Source organism: Cervus elaphus, chromosome 5 (assembly GCF_910594005.1).
Source record: "Cervus elaphus chromosome 5, mCerEla1.1, whole genome shotgun sequence".
NCBI lineage: Eukaryota > Metazoa > Chordata > Mammalia > Artiodactyla > Cervidae > Cervus > Cervus elaphus.
In genome coordinates, this window is record NC_057819.1 from 38,928,887 (window position 1) to 38,948,211 (window position 19,325).

General features: G+C 35.8%; 1 protein-coding gene across 1 annotated transcript in view; it reads left to right on the top strand.

Annotated features, from left to right (window-relative positions):
* The window catches only part of FAT4 (FAT atypical cadherin 4), a 175,480-nt gene that overhangs the window by 74,001 nt on the left and 82,154 nt on the right, over positions 1–19,325 (top strand). The window contains exons 2-4 of the mRNA XM_043902378.1: positions 6,418–6,549; positions 16,177–16,438; positions 17,922–18,272. Coding sequence (XP_043758313.1) covers positions 6,418–6,549; positions 16,177–16,438; positions 17,922–18,272 — 745 coding nt within the window. The remainder of the gene's footprint in view (positions 1–6,417; positions 6,550–16,176; positions 16,439–17,921; positions 18,273–19,325) is intronic.

Sequence of the window (19,325 nt, forward strand, 5' to 3'; positions counted from 1 at the left end):
TGTAAATTCTCAAAATATAATATCATTCCTGATGCAGTACAGAATAAAATGATAAATTGCATATAATAGGGAAACATTTTTAAGGAGTAAAGCATTGTACCCATTTCGTAGCAACAATTTACACAGTAAACATTTTATTTTTTAAAGATCTATTTGGCTATTCAGCATAAAAGTTCAGTGACATTATTTAAAGCCATACTTTTAAATTAACTTTTACCTTTACAAAACTACCACAAGACAGACACTTTTTAATTAATTGATTGTTAGCTCCCTTAATCTCAGTCATGTATATTTTTTGAAACATCATTATTTACTAGAGTTTCACTGACTAGGGATGAGGTGTCTTAGCCAAGAAAGTCATTATTCTGAAGGTATCTGAATGGCAATGCAGTGATGGTCATAGACAATACCTGTCATTAGGTGTAGCTGATATTTTGTTATAAACAAGTCAACCATGAAGCTACCAACTGCCCTTGTAATGGTAGGTGAAACCATATATGTCCACTAAGGCCAACTATCTAAGCACAAAGGTCAACATCTGATAGGCAGGCATAAAATATGCAAGTACCTTATCGTCATAGTGTAATGTTTCTTTCATCTTTGAGGGTCATTTTTCACAAACTTATAGAATTGATACCTTGAAGATGTCCCCTGGACTTAAATTATGTAACTTATTGACCATCTTTATTTGTTTTGCTTTCATTTAAAATACAGCCACTTGTGAAGGGAAGCTTCTGAGTTCAAAATGTGATTATTTTTTGCAAAACAATATTTAATAATAAAATTATTTTTGCTTATTTCATGTCCAAACAAATGTAAAAAACAAATGTAAAACATTAGAGGGGCAATGCTAGTACTAAAAGGTATGCAGTAGTTTTGGGTATGTATTTTAAAATAATGGAATGGATTTATGAACATACTTTCTTTAGGGATTCTTTAGTTTAGGAATTATATTTTAGACAATTTTTAAAATCAGATAATTTATAAATAAACCACTAATAGCCATTATCGGTATTATTTAAAGTTAATCTGATTTGTACAGAAAGGACTCTAAAATTATAGTGTCTTAATTAATATCTCTAGATAACTTACTATTATATTTAATAAGCTATATTTTCTTTCTAGATATCTTCTCTAAATTGTTAATGTTTGATTCTTGTGTTTTATATGACAATATTTCAAAAAACCATACCAAATCTTAGACCAAAGTGAGGGTAGTAATGGAATAAGACTCTTAGTTCGATGGGAGATCCAAGACAGTGAGCCAAGTGCATGTTAGAATCTGGACTCATCAGGAAAAAATGGTAACTGCCATGGGCAAGATACAGGACTACTGGAAGAATTACTCATAGCATAGGGGACTAACTGCTTGGAATCAAAATGTCAACCATGTATTTCCAAATAGATGTTTCTATTTGTACATATTTCCATGGTCAGACTTCATTTCTTCCCCACAAGAGATGGTGGCCTGTCTTATTTTCTTATATATTTACTATATTTATAGTGACTAACATATACCTTTTATGTGATAGAGTCTAAAAGATTAAATGAATAAATATGGGAATCAGTGGCCACTTCATAGGCAAACTGTTCACGATCTTGGAACTCTTGGGAGTAGAAACCAAAAAACTTACACACTGATTCAGAAGTGAAGGGATTGCCAGGTGAAACCTGCTACACCAATGAGTTCAGATCTCCTCCTCTTGGTTATTCATACTCCAGGCTAATGAGGGAATCTAGAGAAGTGATGCTGAAAGCTTTTGAGGAATACTTGAAGAATTGTGAAGTGGAGCAGAGGGACTGGAAAGTTAGAGAAAATATCTAGATTTTTCTTTGAAGAAGAATACAAAGTTACAGTTTTTTGATTAGCAAGCTGATACTGATTTTGGAAAAAGCATAGCCTAACCTATTAAATGGATGACCTCTGGTATCTTTAATCAAAAATATAACCGTTATGTATATCAAAATCCAATGATGAAATGTTCTAGATCTGTGTCTATAACTGGTAGATTATAGATATATTCAGAAATGCTTAGTTTTGAGTCTATTAATATTTAACTAAATTTATTCTTGCTAATAAAGACAGAAACAATCTTTTGTACCTGAAATGATGGAGTTGGCCAAAATCTCATAGAGCATACATGGTTACAGATTTCTAGAGCTAAATCTAGGGATCACCTAGCTGATTTATTTTTAATTCTGACAAAGATTTATAGAATGACCCAAGATTATATGGCTAGTTAGTGCATATGTAAGTGATCCAAATTCCAGACAGGAATAATATGCACATTTATAAAAATATAGTTATAAAGCTGTGACATACTATTCAAATATGATTCATTGTGTTTATTGAACACACATGCCTAAAGAGAGAGAGGGGTGAGCGTATATATATATATAGAGAGAGACAGGTTTGCATTGTAGTAAAGGAACTTACTACTGACTTACTAGCTCTCTGGTATTGGGTAATTACTTACCCTATGTACATGGGTTAACTCATTTCTCTAATGGGAAGATAATAGTACTTGCCTCATAGGGATCTTTTGAGGATTTTTTATGCATTTAGTGTGTGTATAAGTTGGTGATGGACAGGGAGGCCTGGCATGCTGTGATTCATGGGGTCACAAACAGTCAGACACGACTGAGCGACTGAACTGAACTGAACTGAACTGATGTATATGAATGTGCACATACATATAACTTAAAACAGGGTTTGGCATGTTCATGTTAGTTATAACTATTAAAATATAGAAGGGTCTTGTTCAATTCATGCACTCATCATCCATAATGAAGAAGCTACTATACGTAACATGTTTCTACTCTAGAATCTACTATACCTAACTAACTGGATTTAGAAAAGGCAGAGGAACCAGAGATCAAATTGCCAACATCCATTGGATCATAGGAAAAGCAAGAGTATCTATTTCTGCTTCACAGACCATGATAAAGCCTTTGACTGTATGGATCACAACAAACTGTGGAAAATTCTTAAAGAGATAGGAGTACCAGGCTACCTTATTTGCCTTCTGAGAAACCTGTGTACAGGTCAAAAAGCAATGGTTCAAACAGGACATGGAACAATGGACAAGTTCCAAATTGGAAAAGGAGTACATCAAGAGTGTATATTGTCACCTTGCTTATTTAACTTATATGCAGAGTACATCCTGTAAAATGCAAGGCTGGATGAAGCAAAAGCTAGAATCAAGATTGGCAGGAGAAATATGAATAACCTCAGATATGCAGATAACACCACCCTTATGGCAGAAAGGGAAGAGTAACTAAAGAGCCTTTTGTTGAAGGGGCAAGAGGAGAGTGAATAAGCTGGCTTAAAACTCAACATTCCTTTTTTTTTTTTAAACTCTACATTCAAAAAACTAAGATCATGGCATCTGGTCCCATCACTTCATGGCAAATAGATGGGGAAACAATAGTAACAGTGACAGACTTTATTTTGGGGGGCTCCAAAATCACTGCAAATGGTGACTGCAGTCATGAAATTAAAAGACACTTGCTCCTTGGAAGAAAAGCTATGACAAACCTAGACAACATATTAAAAAGCAGAGACATAACTTTGCCAACAAAGGTTCATATTGTTAAAGGTATGGTTTTTCCAGTAGTCATGTATGGATATGACAGTTGGACCATAAAGAAAACTGAGTGCTGACTTTTGAACTGTGCTATTAGAGAAGACACTTGAGAGTCCCTTGGACTACAAGGAGATCAAACCAGTCAATCCTAAAGGAAACCAATCCTGAATATTCATTGGAAGGACAAGGGCTGAAACTGAAGCTCCAATAGTTTGACCACCTGATGGGAAGAACTGACTCATTAGAAAAGACCCTGATGTTAGGAAAAATTGGACACTGTTGAGTGACTGAATAACAACAGATGCATGTATGAGTGTGTGTGTATGTAACTATATGTGAATGTGTGTGTGTGTGTGTGTGTGTGTGTGTGTGTGTGTGTAGAGAAGAACACTAAATTGAGGGTAAAGAGAATCCAGAATAGCACCAATTAAACGACATCAAAGATATATCAGGACCTGTACCATGCACTAGAGATAAGTTGTTGTTCAGTCTCTCAGTTGTGTCTGACTCTTTGTAACCCCATGGACGGCAGCACACCAGGCCCTCACTGTCCTTCACCATCTCCCGGAGCTGGCTGAAACACATGTCCATTGAGTCATTGATGTCATGTAACCATCTCATCTTCTGTCGTCCCCTTCTCTTCCTGCCTTCAACCTTTCCCAGCATCAGGGTCTTTTCTGAATCAGTTTTTCGCATCAGGTCGTCAAAGATTTGGAGCTTCAGCCTCAGTATCAGTCAGTCCCTCCAATGATACTCAGGATTGATTTCCTCTAGGATTGACTGATTTGATCTCCTTGCAGTCCAAGAGACTCTCAGGAGTCATATTCTATCACAAATACAGTCTCTCCCTGGCTCTAAGGAATGCCCACTTCTGTTCTGAAAATTTAAAAACCAAGATCTACTTTTCATTGAAAGTTTCACCTGTGATAAGCATTTTGCTAGCATCATCAGGGTTTAGTCTTCATAAAATGCTCTAAGATACATTATTATCCCAATTTTAAGATAAGGAGAGTGAGGCTCAGAGAAATTAAGTGCTCAAATTTCTCCTGTTAATGAGTGCAGAGAAAGAATCTGACCTCTGGTTGTTCTAATTCAAAAACTCATGTTATTTACAACTTTGCTAGGAAGTCGGAAATGCTCCTTACAAGCTGCAGTTTTAAAAATCTCAATCTCTATTTAAAGGCAATAGTGTAGAGAATGGTGTTAACCAAGACCAAAATAGCAGATTTCTAACTACTAACTACTAAGGCTGCCCTAACTATTTCCTAGACCAATTTGAGACATTCAGTTCAGTTCAGTTCAGTCATTAGCTATGATCAAATCTGTCCTGTTGAGTGGTGGAACTACAATAATGACTTAGTACTAAATTCTGTATATTGTTTTCTGGATTTTTCTTTTTATCAATTGCTCATCCATTTATTTGTCTAGCTCTCCTGTATTTCCTACTCATTCTTTGCCAGAGAATACTGACAATCCTATTTACCACCTCTCCTTCTACCCTTTCCTCTTCCTGGAAAAGAAAAAACTAGAATTATTTTGCTGTCTCCTAATATTCACTCTCATCACTCTTGATCTGATGGAGTTTTTATAGTATAACTATAAAAGATGACATTTCATCCTGGAAGAAAAATGTCGTGGTTACATCTGAGCTAAATGGGTGGATGGACTTTCCTCGATGACTTAATTTTGTGATCCAACGGGGGAAATTTTCAGTTTTATTAGCAGTTGTTACCTTTTTCTTATCAGATATTCAACTTTTAGCACCTAACTCAAAAGAGAAAACACATGGCTTGAAGTTATTATTTAATATTCACAAATTGTTCTTTCTAAACAATTTTTCTTAGGTTTTTTTTTTTTTGAAAGTCACTCAGTCGTGCCCAACTCTGCAACCCCATGAACTATACAGTTCATTGAATTCTCCAGGCAAGAATACTAGAGTGGGTAGCCTTTCCCTTCTCCAGGGGATCTTCCCAACCCAGGGATCAAACCCAGGTCTCCCATGTTGCAGGCAGATTCTTTACCAGCTGAGCCACAGGGGAAGCCCAAAAATACCGGAGTGGGTAGCCTATCCCATCTCCAGCAGATCTTCATGACCCAGGAATCAAACTGGGGTCTCTTGCATTGCAAGAGGATTCTTTACCAACTGAGCTATTAGAGAAGCCCTTTCTTAGGTAGGGAAACAAATAATTCTTACTTCTGATGAGGATCTTTCAAGGATAGTTAGTATTTGCAACCTATCTGAATACCACGTATGAACGGGATGATTTTTAGCTTTAGTCACACTAAGAAGTATTGATAGGAGTGAAAATAGAAAGAAAATATATATATAGTTTTCTTCCCCCAAAGATTGAGAGTTGGATTTATAGGGGAAAATGCTGAATGTTTCTTAAAACAAAACGTGAACTTCTTTATTTTCCCTGGACATTAGTTGCCAATATGTAAACGTTTCAGGAGGAAATTTTATACCATGTCATCTGTGTGTCAGGCAGCACTTAATAGCTGAAAGACAGACAGAGCTAATCTGAACAATTCTTAACTGGTGCACAAATCTGGGGTTTTAGATGACAGTTGATCCTTGGACCTATTCTATTCTAAACTCCTAGATGATAATTTAAAATCAGTTACCATCAATAAGTCAAATGATCTTACTTGGCTTTTCTTTTCCTATAAATAATTCACAACTTTCTCTAGTGTATTTTCTGGGATGTTATATATAAAGGTTCTGATTCTTTTTGGAAGGCTTATTTAAGTGGATTCTTGGTATACAATTTAACTGGTATCTTGCAGACATACACAGCATTCATATATTGCTTCTTTCTCTTTCTTGCAGGTAGAAATAACACTTCAGGATATCAATGACAACCCACCAGTGTTCCCAACAGACATGCTGGATCTCACAGTGGAGGAGAATATCGGAGATGGTTCTAAGATTATGCAGCTGACGGCCATGGATGCGGATGAGGTAGCTCAGACCTTGTCTCTGACTTTTTGAAACATAATATTCCAGTGATCTATCAAATTTCTACTATATGTTGACAACATTTATTATCTAATAACTAAGGCTAAGCACTGAGTGCTCATTTTCAAAGAACATTAATTCTTGAAATGTGACATAGGAATGCTAACATAGAGACTGTCTAGAGGCAATTTTCTTTTGCTCAACAATTCACAACTCAGTTAATTGCTGGTGCATCTTAGATTCATTAGCCAAATTATTTTAATTTCTCAAAGGATAAAAAATATTTACAGAAATATCTTATTTTTAATGCCCCACCACTCCTATTTGCTATCTTATAGCATATATAGCTAAAAATTTACTTTTATTTGTATTTGAAAAAAGCAAATTATTGAAAATAAAAAAATAAGACAACTTTGAAACTTTTCATTTAACTTGCATATATGCATGTGTGCATGCTAAATTTCTTCAGTCGTGTCTAACTCTGTGCAACCCTATGGACTGTAGCCTGCAGGCTCCTCTGTCCATGGGGATTCTCTAGGCAAGAATACTGGAGTAGGTTGCCATGCCCCCCTCCAGGGGATAGTCTCTACCCAGGGATTGAATCCACATCTCTTATGTCTTCTGCGTTGGCAGGTGGGTTCTTTACCACTAGCGCCACCTGGGAAGCCCCGCATATATACATATATGCAAACAAAAAGTGTGTAATTTAGTAATAGCCTTATTATTTTAAGGAAATTGTCTAGGAAACCAATGAATTTTGAATTCCATTAATAAACAGAAATTCATTTCCTAGCAGTAAACTGATTTTGGGGGGCACAATTTAGATTTCTGTCTTCCATGTTTATGTTTTAAGTTTAACTAAAGCAATTGCCATGCTTCAAATAGCATGACAACTTGTATAATTTGTAATTTATAGTTTTCCCATTAAAAAAATAACATCACTTGTTTTCGTCTCCTTGCTAGGTGAAGGTTTTAGTTAATTTCTAGAATTTTGGAAAGAGGAATAATGTTCCATACACTATTAGCCCATTTCCCTTTTTGCTAAGCCCCAAACAGATAATTTAATTTCCTTACCCTCATTTAAGCTCCAGAAGGATACAAAAACTTGATTTTTGGCTTATTTAACTTTAAAAAGGTAAATAATTCAATAATTGACTAATGTTAACTGCCAGTACAGAATGTAACTACTTAGTCACTTATCAGTCAGTTTAGTTCAATAACTCAGTTGTGTCCGACTCTTTGCAACTCCATATACTGCAGCACGCCAGGCTTCCCTGTCTACCACCAACTCCTGGAGTTTACTCAAACTCATGTCCATTGAGTCAGTGATGCCATCCAACCATCTCATCCTCTGTTGTCCCCTTCTCCTCGTGCCTTCAATCTTTCCCAGCATCCAGGTCTTTTCAAATGAGTCAGCTCTTTGCATCACTGGTGGCCAAAGTACTGGAGTTTCAGCTTCAGCATCAGTCCTTCCAATGAATATTCAGAGCTAATTTCCTTTAAGATGGATTGGTTGGATCTCCTTGCAGTCCAAGGGACTTTCAAGAGTCTTCTCCAACACCACAGTTCAAAAGCATCAATTCTTTGGTGCTCAGCTTTCTTTATAGTCCAACTCTCACATCCATACATGACTACTGGAAAAACCACAGTCTTGACTAGACGGACCTTTGTTGACAAAGTAATGTCTCTGCTTTATAATATGCTGTCTAGGTTGGTCACCACTCTCCTTCCAAGGAGTAAGCGTCTTTTAATTTCATGGTTGCAGTCATCATCTGCCGTGATTTTGGAGCCCAAAAAATAAAGTCTGCCACTGTTTCTACTGTTTTCCCATCTATTTGACATGAAATGATGGGACTGGATGCCTTGATCTTAATTTTCTGAATGTTGAGTTTTAAGCCAAATTTTTCACTCCCCTTTTTTCAGTTTCATTAAGAAGCTTTCTAGTTCTTCTTCACTGTCTACCATGTGGGTGGTGTCATCTGCATATCTGAGGTTATTGATATTTCTCCCGGCAATCTTGATTCCAGCTTGTGCTTCATCCATTAGTCATTTATACATTTTTGCCAAAATGTAACTAAGGAAAAGGAAAGAAAATAAAGCAAGTACATTTAAGTAATTGTAGTTTTCTATTGAAAAAGATTTGGTGTTTTATGTTTAGTACTTTCTAGTCAATTTTATGTAGAGAAAAGTTTATTCCAAACTTTATCTACCATTACAAGAGATGTATGCAGAAATATTTGTATTATTATTGATAGATATGAAATATCATCAGCTATAATTTAGTAAATACTACTGAGATTTTCTTAAATCTCATCATTGGTCATATATATTTGGATAGCTTAATTCATAAACTTTTATTATCTTTTATTTAGCAAAAAGCTAAAAAACAAAAAAAAGAAGCTCATGCAATTACCATAAGCTCACGCAAATGATACATCAAGTAGAGAGTTGCTACAATTACAACTATTTGATGTATCATGTGCATGAGCTTATAGTAATTGCATGAGATTTTTTTTGGTTTTTAGCTTTTTGCTAAACAAAAGATAATGAAAGTTTATGATACTCTCTGTAGGAACAGAACAAGTAAAGCTCATTTATTTCAAGTGGTTTATTCAAGGCAGGAATTAATAATCATGTTAATTATAATATACATATTCTAGTGAAACGCACTACTCTCTTAAGAATTATTATTTGGAGTTCAGCTTTATTATTATTAGTAGTAGTATGTATAATATATTATATGTGATATATAATATATTAAATATTATTTATAATATATAAATGTATAAATGTATAATATACATAAATAAATAATATATAAATATATTATTAATACATTAATATTAATTAATACATTTATATATTTAATGTAAATATAAATATTATATATTATAAATATTATATATAGTACATATTATATATTACATATAATATATATTATTTATATATAATACATATATTGTTTATATATTATATATATTGTGTATTATTATATATTATATATCTTATATATTATATTTATATATAACTTATATAGTAATTATAGTAACACTTAATTACTATATATTATATAGTAATATAATATATAAAAATATATAATAATTATATAATTAAATATTATATATTTATAATTATTATTCAGTGTTTATTTGAAAGAAATGCCAACATTCAACCCTTATAATAATATTATGCAAATTCTGTTATAATTTTACTTTCCTCTCTACTTTTTTCTTTTTGAAATATGACAAAGAAGGGTTAATACAAATGCAATGCTGCCTGTATGTTTATTTTTCTCTCCATGACTTTTCTGTGCATGTGTGTGTGTGTGCATGTGCACCTGCATACACTTGCATTGTCTTCAAGTTTATTTTTTGAGATGTGTTTATATTTAGTATGAAATTTGAAGAAGGCTGGGAAGGTCTTTATGTCTAGGTATTTACATCAACACGATTTTAGTGTACTTTGTTTTATTTCTATTGAGTTTCCCTTTTCAAGTTAAAAAAAACTGTAACTATGCCAATGTTATCACTTAGGCATTCTAGGTTTGTGTTTTTTTTCTTTAAGTATTCAATGTAAGGTGGTGATGTCTAGTATATGCAAGAAGTGCATTTAAGGTGGTGATATCTAGTATATGCAAGAAGTGCATTTAAGGTGAGACAGTGGGGAGTTAAAGAGGCACAAAGGAGTAAAACAGTCGAGGGAAAAGAAAGGAAGATTGTTTGCAATTCGCGGGAGGAGAGGTAGAGATGACCACCGAGCATTTTATAATGGCACCTGTCTGTAGAGGTGGGGAGAGTGGAGCCGGATGGGGAAAAAGGCCGTATGGGCTGGAAGGAAGGAAGTAGTTTACCTGGAACTTTAAAGGAAAGAAGGACGTTTTTGTAGAAGTGCTTTGGCACTATTATTTTTAAAAGACTAAGCTCATGAGATCCATTTCCTTCTTGAGTATGTTTTTTCTTAAATTTTTTAGTGATCTTTTAGTGACTACAGCATATGTCCACTCCTGACGAGGAACCCACATTTCTTTGGCTGTATGCCAATCGGAATGGCTACCTAGGCTTCCTGGGACACTCAGAATTATTGGCTGTTTCCTTTTTTGAGTGGTTTACAATAAATTATTATTAATGTTTTTAGATGAACCTTTTATCTTCTATTCTGTTCTCAGTTCCTTACCTCTAGGTTAAATTTGAAAATATGTATGTATGTGTTTGAAATGATTTCTCTCTTACCAAATCATGGTTCTGTCTTCTCTCTTCATCTAGTTTTGAGTAGGAATCAATATTGAAATGCAAGGAGTTTCTTTTACTTTGTGGCCAGCATTAAATTGTCATGTAGCTATCTTGTAGGTTGATTTTGAAACATTAATAGAATTCTTTAAAACACTAAGATTATATAGGTCATCAGCAAATTATGTCCACATATTATGTAGTTTATATACTTTTCCTTGATTACTAAATCAAACATAAAATATTAGTATGTTAAAAAACCTGTAGTAGGTCACTGAAGAATAATGCCCGGTAAAGGAATCTGAAAGCAATATGTACATATTGAGCATAATTTAAATATCATTTGAAACATATGTTGGATCAAGATAGACATCTCTCAGAAACACGTGATTGTCTGTCTCTTGTTTCCTTTGATAAACGAATTATTATACTTGTAATGGGCCAGGACACTCAGGCTTTATTCCATGGTACCATACTTGCTTTTGAAACTACTACTTAAGATTATAAAATGCATTTACAGTTTATAGCTATTTACTTTTAGAATTCCTTCCACGTACTTTTGTCTCTGTGGTTCCTCAGGAGAGTAGAATGTTTTTAAACAGCATTATTTCCACTGTGCTATAGCTGAAATATGATATTTGTTTCTTGTAGCATTGCTGATACTGCATATTTGGGGTACTAAATAAATAAATAGACTTTTCAAAAGACCTCATTAAATCATTACTCTTGGCTATGCATTTTCAGACATTCACTGGAACTGCTAATGCACATCAGCTGATTTTGAAAGTGAAAAATAATGGTTTATTAACAGTCTGATGCCTTTGCTTTTCTGTTCAGAATTATCATAAATTCAGGAGTATTAATTATTATAGTCATTTTGTAGATGGGACATTTCTAAATTTTGAACTGTTTATATAATAGCTTGAAATATGGTTTTGCATCTTGGCTTTCCCTTAATTTCCAAATTCCATTTTAATAGTTCAGAATTGAGTGTAGCTGTTTTTCTCTGGACTGTTTCACCAGAATAGTGGAATTCCTTGTGAAATAGAACAAAAAGTATGGAATGTGGTTAGATTCAAAGTCTGAAATTCTTATTGAATGTTTTTGTTAAACCATACAATTACAATAAATACTTTAGATAGTCTGTGTACACCTGAATATACAAGATAAATGTGCATAGTATGTTAAATCCAGCTGTCATTACTAAATTAAAATGTGCTTTGAGGATTTCACATTACTAAATCTTAAGATTGGTTTAGGGAAAGCAGTACAAATGTAGCAAATACCTCTAAACATAAATTTTGAAAGAGTGTTTTTGCCTTCAACTGTTAGCACTCATGCCCTTATATATTTGATCTTAAGAATAGAGCATATTTAATCTATGATGGAAAAGATGTATGGAAACTTCAGATTCTGTAGTTTCCCAGCATGTCAGCTTTAGAGTCTAAATGTCCTAAATTTATGTTCTTCCTAATAGCTTCTTGAGAGTTCTAAGCCTGGATACTTTAATAAATACATTTCTAGAGCTGATATGGTAAATATATACATATAAATATATATATTTGTTTTATATGAGTATATTTAAATCAAAAATTAATTTTTGAAGTTGACAATTCCAACACTACATATACCTCAGGGTCAGGACGTAATACTATATATAATAGAAAATCAGAAAATATTTTTCCTGGGATATATAGCAACTCTAATCAAATTTTTATTTAAATTATTCATTTGCAAACATCTCTGTCATCAAATATATCTAACTTGCTATATTCCTTTTATTAAAAAAATAATTAAAATAGGAATGAAAACAATTAGCACTGTCATGCACTTAAAGCCTTTCATGCATTGTTCTAGGTCCTTAACATGTGTGAACTCCTTTAATCCTCAGATTAAATACAGATTAAGTACTGCTACATTACAGTCCCATGTATCAGGTATTATTACCAGCCAGATTGTCTAGATAAGGAAACACAGGCTCATAGAGGTTAAGGAGTAACCCAGTGATACATGATTGTTAGGTAGTGGAGCAGAGATTCAAAAGCAAAACTATGGCCCCAGAGCATGCAATCTCAACCAGTACAGTGTATGATGTGCAACTCAGAATTCCAACTATAATATACATGTGATTAAGCATATCTAAATCAAACTGTTCATCATTTCAATAATATACAAATAAGTTTATAAGAGATTTTTTTGAATACTATAAAGTTACCATCCCTCATTATCAAATCTAGATGGCTGGTGATTTTAATTTTAATTTGCCTTAGTTTCTTTATTTTTGACTCTGCTAAAATCGACTCTTTCTGAAACCTTCCCTTTAACCTCTGTGGCAAGCTGTCCTCTGGGTCTCCAAGGTTCCTCCTCCTCTTCTTCCCTCAGTCCTTCCCCTTACTTCCCATTCTTTCAAAATGATATTCAGTCTTTATGCTGCTGTACCTCTATCTATTCTCATTTAAATCCTCAACAAATCTTGTGGCTTCAACTGTGAGTCACATATATTGACCTTCAGATAGTTTTATCAAACCACTTTTCAAATCTCTGACCACACATCCATTCCTATGGTTATAACCATTGCTACATAACCATTTCCATGAAGCTATCCTTCAGTGTCTTAACACACCATACATAAAATTATAAAATTTCAATGCATAATGTCTCCTGTGTCCAAGCAGATCTTATCCTGAGATGTCTTCAGCAAGAACATTCTCCTAATTCCCAGCCAAAGTAATTTGAAATTAATTTTTTTTCTTTCTCTTTCACTTGTATGCCTATTACATAGAGTTGATGAAAGAAAGAAACAAGAATAAAAGAGAATGTTGAACAACTGAGAGCTATTATTAGCTTACTTCTGTATCCAATAGCCCATTAGATCTTACTAATTTGTTCTGTGTGTATTATGTTTGGTACACAAGGAGTGAGAGTCTCACTCCTAAGGCAAGATAACCAGGGTTCAGATTTCTTTGTCTCAGTTTCTTTATCTTCAAAATGGGGATAATAATGGTGCTTACCCAACTGGATTGCCTTTAGGTATCAAATCAATTAGTGCCCATGAAGTGATGCACTCAGAGCAGTGCTTAGCACTTAATAAACACTTAATAAATGTTCTATTTTTCTTTTCCATTCCTTCAGCCAAATTCCTAGTTTATACTTCAGATCTTGAGTGCTACAGTTCAAAGATCTGAGTTAACACAAGAATGCATCCCTGCTTTCATTTTACAGAACAGGGACTTGGAACCAGAAAATAATGCAGATTATATAAGAGTTTCCTCTTGAGGAAATGAAGTCCCAGTCTCCTGGGGCCAGAATCTACTCTCTCACCCCTTCTCTGGCCTCTCTTCTTTCTAGTCCATCCTATACCATCAAGAGCCTTAAAAGACTGTTTCCAATGAAAACGAGATCAGTGGTTTCTTGGTCATACGGTTCGATGTGCATTGTAACTGAGATTCTCCAGTGTATGTGCTGTGCTGTGTTTAGTCACTCAGTGGTGTCCAGCTCTTTGCGACCCCATGGACTATAGCCCACCAGGCTCCTCTGTCCATGGGGATTCTCCAGGCAAGAATATTGGAGTGGATTGCCATGCCTTCTTCCAGGGGATCTTTCCAGCCCAAGTGCAGGCACGTTGCAGGCAGATTCTTCACAGGCAGATTCTTTACTATCTGAGCCACCAGGGAAGCCCAAAAATACTGAAGTGGGTTCCCACGCCCTTCTCCAGGGGAACTCCCCGATGCGGGATCAAACCAGGGTCTCCTGCATTGCAGGTGGATTCCTTACCAGCTCAGCCCCTCTCCAATCTATACCCATAATCTAATATTTTAGCTCAATTTTTCTTCTTTTGTTCTACGTTGAAACTCTGCACACTGGACTTCCCAGGTGGTCCAGTGGATAAGAATCTACCTGCCAATGCAGGGAAGATGGGTTCGATCCCTGGTCCAGGAGGATCCCACATGCCATGGAGCAAGTAAGCCCGTGCACCACAGGCTACTGAGTCCAAGCCCTAGAGCCCGCAAAGCACAACTCCTGAGCCCATGTTCCGCAACTCCTGAAGCCCGTGGGCCTGGAAGCTGTGCTCCACAACAGGAGAAGCCACCGCAATGAGATGCCCGCGCACTGCAACAAAGAGTAGCCCCCACCTGCTTTATGCAGCAGAAGACCCAGTGCAACCGAAAGTATATAAAAGACATAAATTAGTTAATTAAGCAAGCAAATCTCTTCACATTAGCAAACTGGTCAAAGTAATCCCTCTCTTTGGTTCTCATGGTGCATATTGTAAGCTTCCATTGGTGCTGTGCTGTGCTTAGGCGTTCAGTTATGTCCGACTCTTTGCAACCCCATGGGCTGGAGCCGATCAGGCTCCTCTGCTGTGGGAATTCTCAAAGCAAGAATGCTGGAGTGGGTCGTCCCGCCCTCCTCCAGGGGATCTTTCCAACCCGGGGTCAAACCCAGTTCTCCTGCATTGCAGGTGGATTCTTTACGGTCTGAGCCACCAGGGAAGTCCAAGCTTCCATTTAGAGCTTGCTTAATTACCTCCTCAGGCTGAACCAGAGGAACACGAGCTCAGAGTCAGACAGACTAGGGTTTGAAATCCACTCACCCCCAGTATGACTCTGGGTAAGTTAAGGACCGTCTCCATACTTCGCATCTTCTTTCGAGAAATAGTATTTCACAGAGCGTGAACTAAAGCAAGATAATGCATCCACAGGGCTGTCCCTGGGCCTGGCAAACCTCTGGATATGTAGTTAGTAGTATTATCATTTGTGTTTTCCACAGTGACAGTTTGACTCCTTTCTGTGATATATTTTAAGAATTTATGTGTGTGTGTGCACATGTGTGCTGTGATTAGTTGCTCAATCATGTCCAACATTTAGTGACCATAGCCACCAGCCTCCTCTGTCCATGGGATTCTCCAGGCTAGAATACTGGAGTGGGTTACCATTCCCTCACATGCACACATATATACGGACTTCCCAGGTGACTCAAGTCTTAAAGAATCCACCTGCCAATGCAGGAGACACAGGAGACGCTGGTTTGATCCCTGAGTTAGGAAGATTCCCTAGAGGAGGAAATGGCTACCCACTCCAGTATTCTTGCCTGAAAAATCCCATGCACAGAGGACCCTGGTGGGCTGCGGTCCATGGGGTTGCGGAGTCGGACACGACTGAGCATGCACAGAGCTCACACACACACACACATTTTGAAGGTTGAGATTCGCTGTGTTATTTAATGAAATGAATACTGAAAGACTACTTAGTTAACTACACTGGATTGGTACTATTTGAAATATTACAGTATCGTATGAAATTAAGCCCCAGAGCCTCACTTTCTCAAGTATACATTGAGCACAAGGAGTGGCACTTTTACTGTTCCACTTCTAGCAGTTCCGATTCTGCTCTCTTTTCCCTAGGGTGCAAATGCTCTTGTCACATATACGATCATCAGTGGAGCCGATGACAGTTTCCGAATTGACCCTGAATCTGGAGATCTGATAGCTACCAAGAGACTGGACAGAGAACGTCGTTCCAAATATTCCTTGCTGGTTCGTGCGGACGATGGTCTTCAGTCCTCAGATATGAGAATAAATATTACTGTCAGTGATGTGAATGACCACACACCCAAGTTCTCCAGGCCTGTGTACTCTTTTGACATCCCAGAAGACACAACCCCAGGTAGGTGGCACACTCTTAGGTATATTTTGCAAGGGTCACCTTTGACTACAGTTACACAAACTAGGTTTTGGCTGCTCTTAAATTGTGACTAGTATGTGCTACTGGGTATAAACATTGGATTTTTTAACTATTTTAATTGACCATCTTTGCTATAGTTCCCAAACAAATTTCTAGACTTTTGAGAGCAAATGAGATAAGCTAATCATCTGATTTCTTAATTACAGATGTTTGTTTCTGAAAGTATCTGTGACATGCATTGTTAAGTTTCCTGGCAACCGCAGTTTTGATACTGTTTTTCCACTGTAAGGATGTCTGATGTGATTATGTTCCTGAGCATAGAAAGCAAAAAAAAGCACAGGAAAACCTGTGAATACCCGTTATAATACTTACTAGCTGTGTGAATCAGGGCAATTAATTAATTTCTCTTAGCTTCAATTCCTTCTTCTGTATATGGAAACAATAATTCTTGTTAGAAGTAGGATAAAGCATGTATGAGTTTGCTAACACGGGGCTTGAGGATTAGCAGATGCTGAATAAATGTTAGTAGAATAGGAATCCTGAATTCTCACCTTGCTTCTTTGAATATATTATGTTGTGACTATTGCATGTGAGTACTCGATACTCCTGTTTCTGGTGTGGGTTGGCTTCATTTCCACTATTAGAAATTCTTATCTAAAACTGAAATTCTATTTTGAATTATATTTGAATGAGTTTGCAAAATAAGGCATATGTTTTAGAAACTCACTTGACAAAGGAATGAAACGTTTATAGAGGACTAAAATCTCACTGCGGTTAGTTCACCAAGAGTTGTTCATGCCCTTTATGAACTTCCTGTCACATTTCTTTCTCACGTCATTTCTAGCAATGGTCATACAAGCTGTTAAGTGGTATCCTCTTAGCATAATTCTGTATTATTGCTTGGAATTGCCAGTTCCTGACACTAGCAGTGGGCCCCAATATATGTTCACTGAATTCATCAATATGTTCATGAATTGGTAGATAGAAAAATAATGTCAGAAGTTGTGTTCATTTCCCAGAACATTTACATTGCAACATAAGATCTACTGGCTTCCAAGGTGGCACAGTGATAAAGGATACGCCTGTCAATGCAGGAGACTCCAGAGACAGGTTCAGTCCCTGGGTTGGGAAGATCTCCTGGACTAGGAAACGGAAACCCACTCCAGTATTTTTGCCAGGAAAATTCCATGGATAGAGGAGCCTGGTGGACTACAGTCCACGAGGTTGCAAGGAGTCAGACATGACTGAGTGACTGAGCGTGCACACACACACATAAGATCTACTGGATATTTGGGGATGTTGGCATCCATGTAAATGTAGAAATCTGCAGAGTGTTGTTTTCATTATATTTTCATAGTGATTTTCTAGTTAAAATATTTTACTATACAAATAAACGTTTTGGTATCATATATAGTCTCTTAGCAATACCCTGTTCCATTAATTTTAGATTCTCAATTTATTCTAGGTTCTTTGGTAGCAGCTATTTTAGCTACAGATGATGACTCTGGTGTGAATGGAGAAATTACATATATTGTGAATGAAGATGATGAAGATGGCATATTTTTCCTGAATCCAGTTACTGGAGTCTTTAATTTGACTCGAATGTTGGATTATGAAGCACAGCAATATTATATCCTCACTGTTCGGGCTGAAGACGGTGGGGGACAATTTACTACCATCAGGGTTTACTTCAACATACTAGATGTAAATGATAACCCACCCATTTTCAGCTTGGATTCATATAGCACATCTTTAATGGAGAATCTACCTCTAGGATCTACTGTTCTTGTGTTTAATGTTACCGATGCAGATGATGGTATGTACTTTATTTTACCTACTTAAACATTAATCGTTCGATTTATATCATATTTATTTACTGTGTGCAGCTGTCACAAAATTGCATTTTGTAAATATAGATCCAAAGTTGAGGAATAGATTTATAATTTAACTATGGAGGATTAAAAGACTAAGGATTTTATTAGTTAAGTTCTTATTTATAACACTTACACAGCATACACTGTGCGCATCTTATAAGCTTCATAAATTTTTCTTCCTTTATTCTCTCTAAATGTGTGACACCACTGCAGTTTAGCAATATAGAAGTCATAAAGCAGCTTTTTGGTAGGTTTTCTTTAGATAACTATTTGCTTACATATATTCTTTTAACATAAAAAGGATAAAATGTGGATGCTAAAGGAAAACCAAGTCTCAAAAAATACTTCAGAATGCATGATTAGTTTTATATTTCTGACTGAAAATGGCTCAGACTGTCTCAGCAAGTTTTCATGCTTTAACTCAAAGGACGGTCTCAGATCTCTTTAACTTATTTTAAATTAAATCTAGACTTTACAATGTTTGATATTTGTTTGATTTTTATTTATTTGAAAAAATTTAAAGTATGACTCCCTTAGTCTTTCTTTAAGACTTATTTTGTAAATACACATACCAGATAATATAGCCTTTAGAGATAACATTGTACAGATTGTCAATCTTTGTTAGGAAAGTTAATACCTTGTTTTTCCTTCCATTGGATGCAGCTAAATGTTCATTTAGTTAAGAAAACAAGGGACAGTATTTTAAGAGGAAACTGGTCTCTAGCCCAAGGATGTGCCTCGTGGCATAGGCATATCAACCTTAATTTAGAATTTCCTGGTTCTTGCTGACTTAAATGATTTATGTAATCTCAGAGTATCATTCATCCCATTCTGCTCTATACTTAGTTTCCTTGCAGGAGTGTCTAGAATTGCCACTTACAAAGATATGAGAGGCAAAGAGCACAGTATTTTTATGTACCTTTCACTTCATGAAGTAGGAAATGCTTTCTTTAGAATTCACTAAGTGCATTTTGAAGTTTTCCTCTCTTATTTAA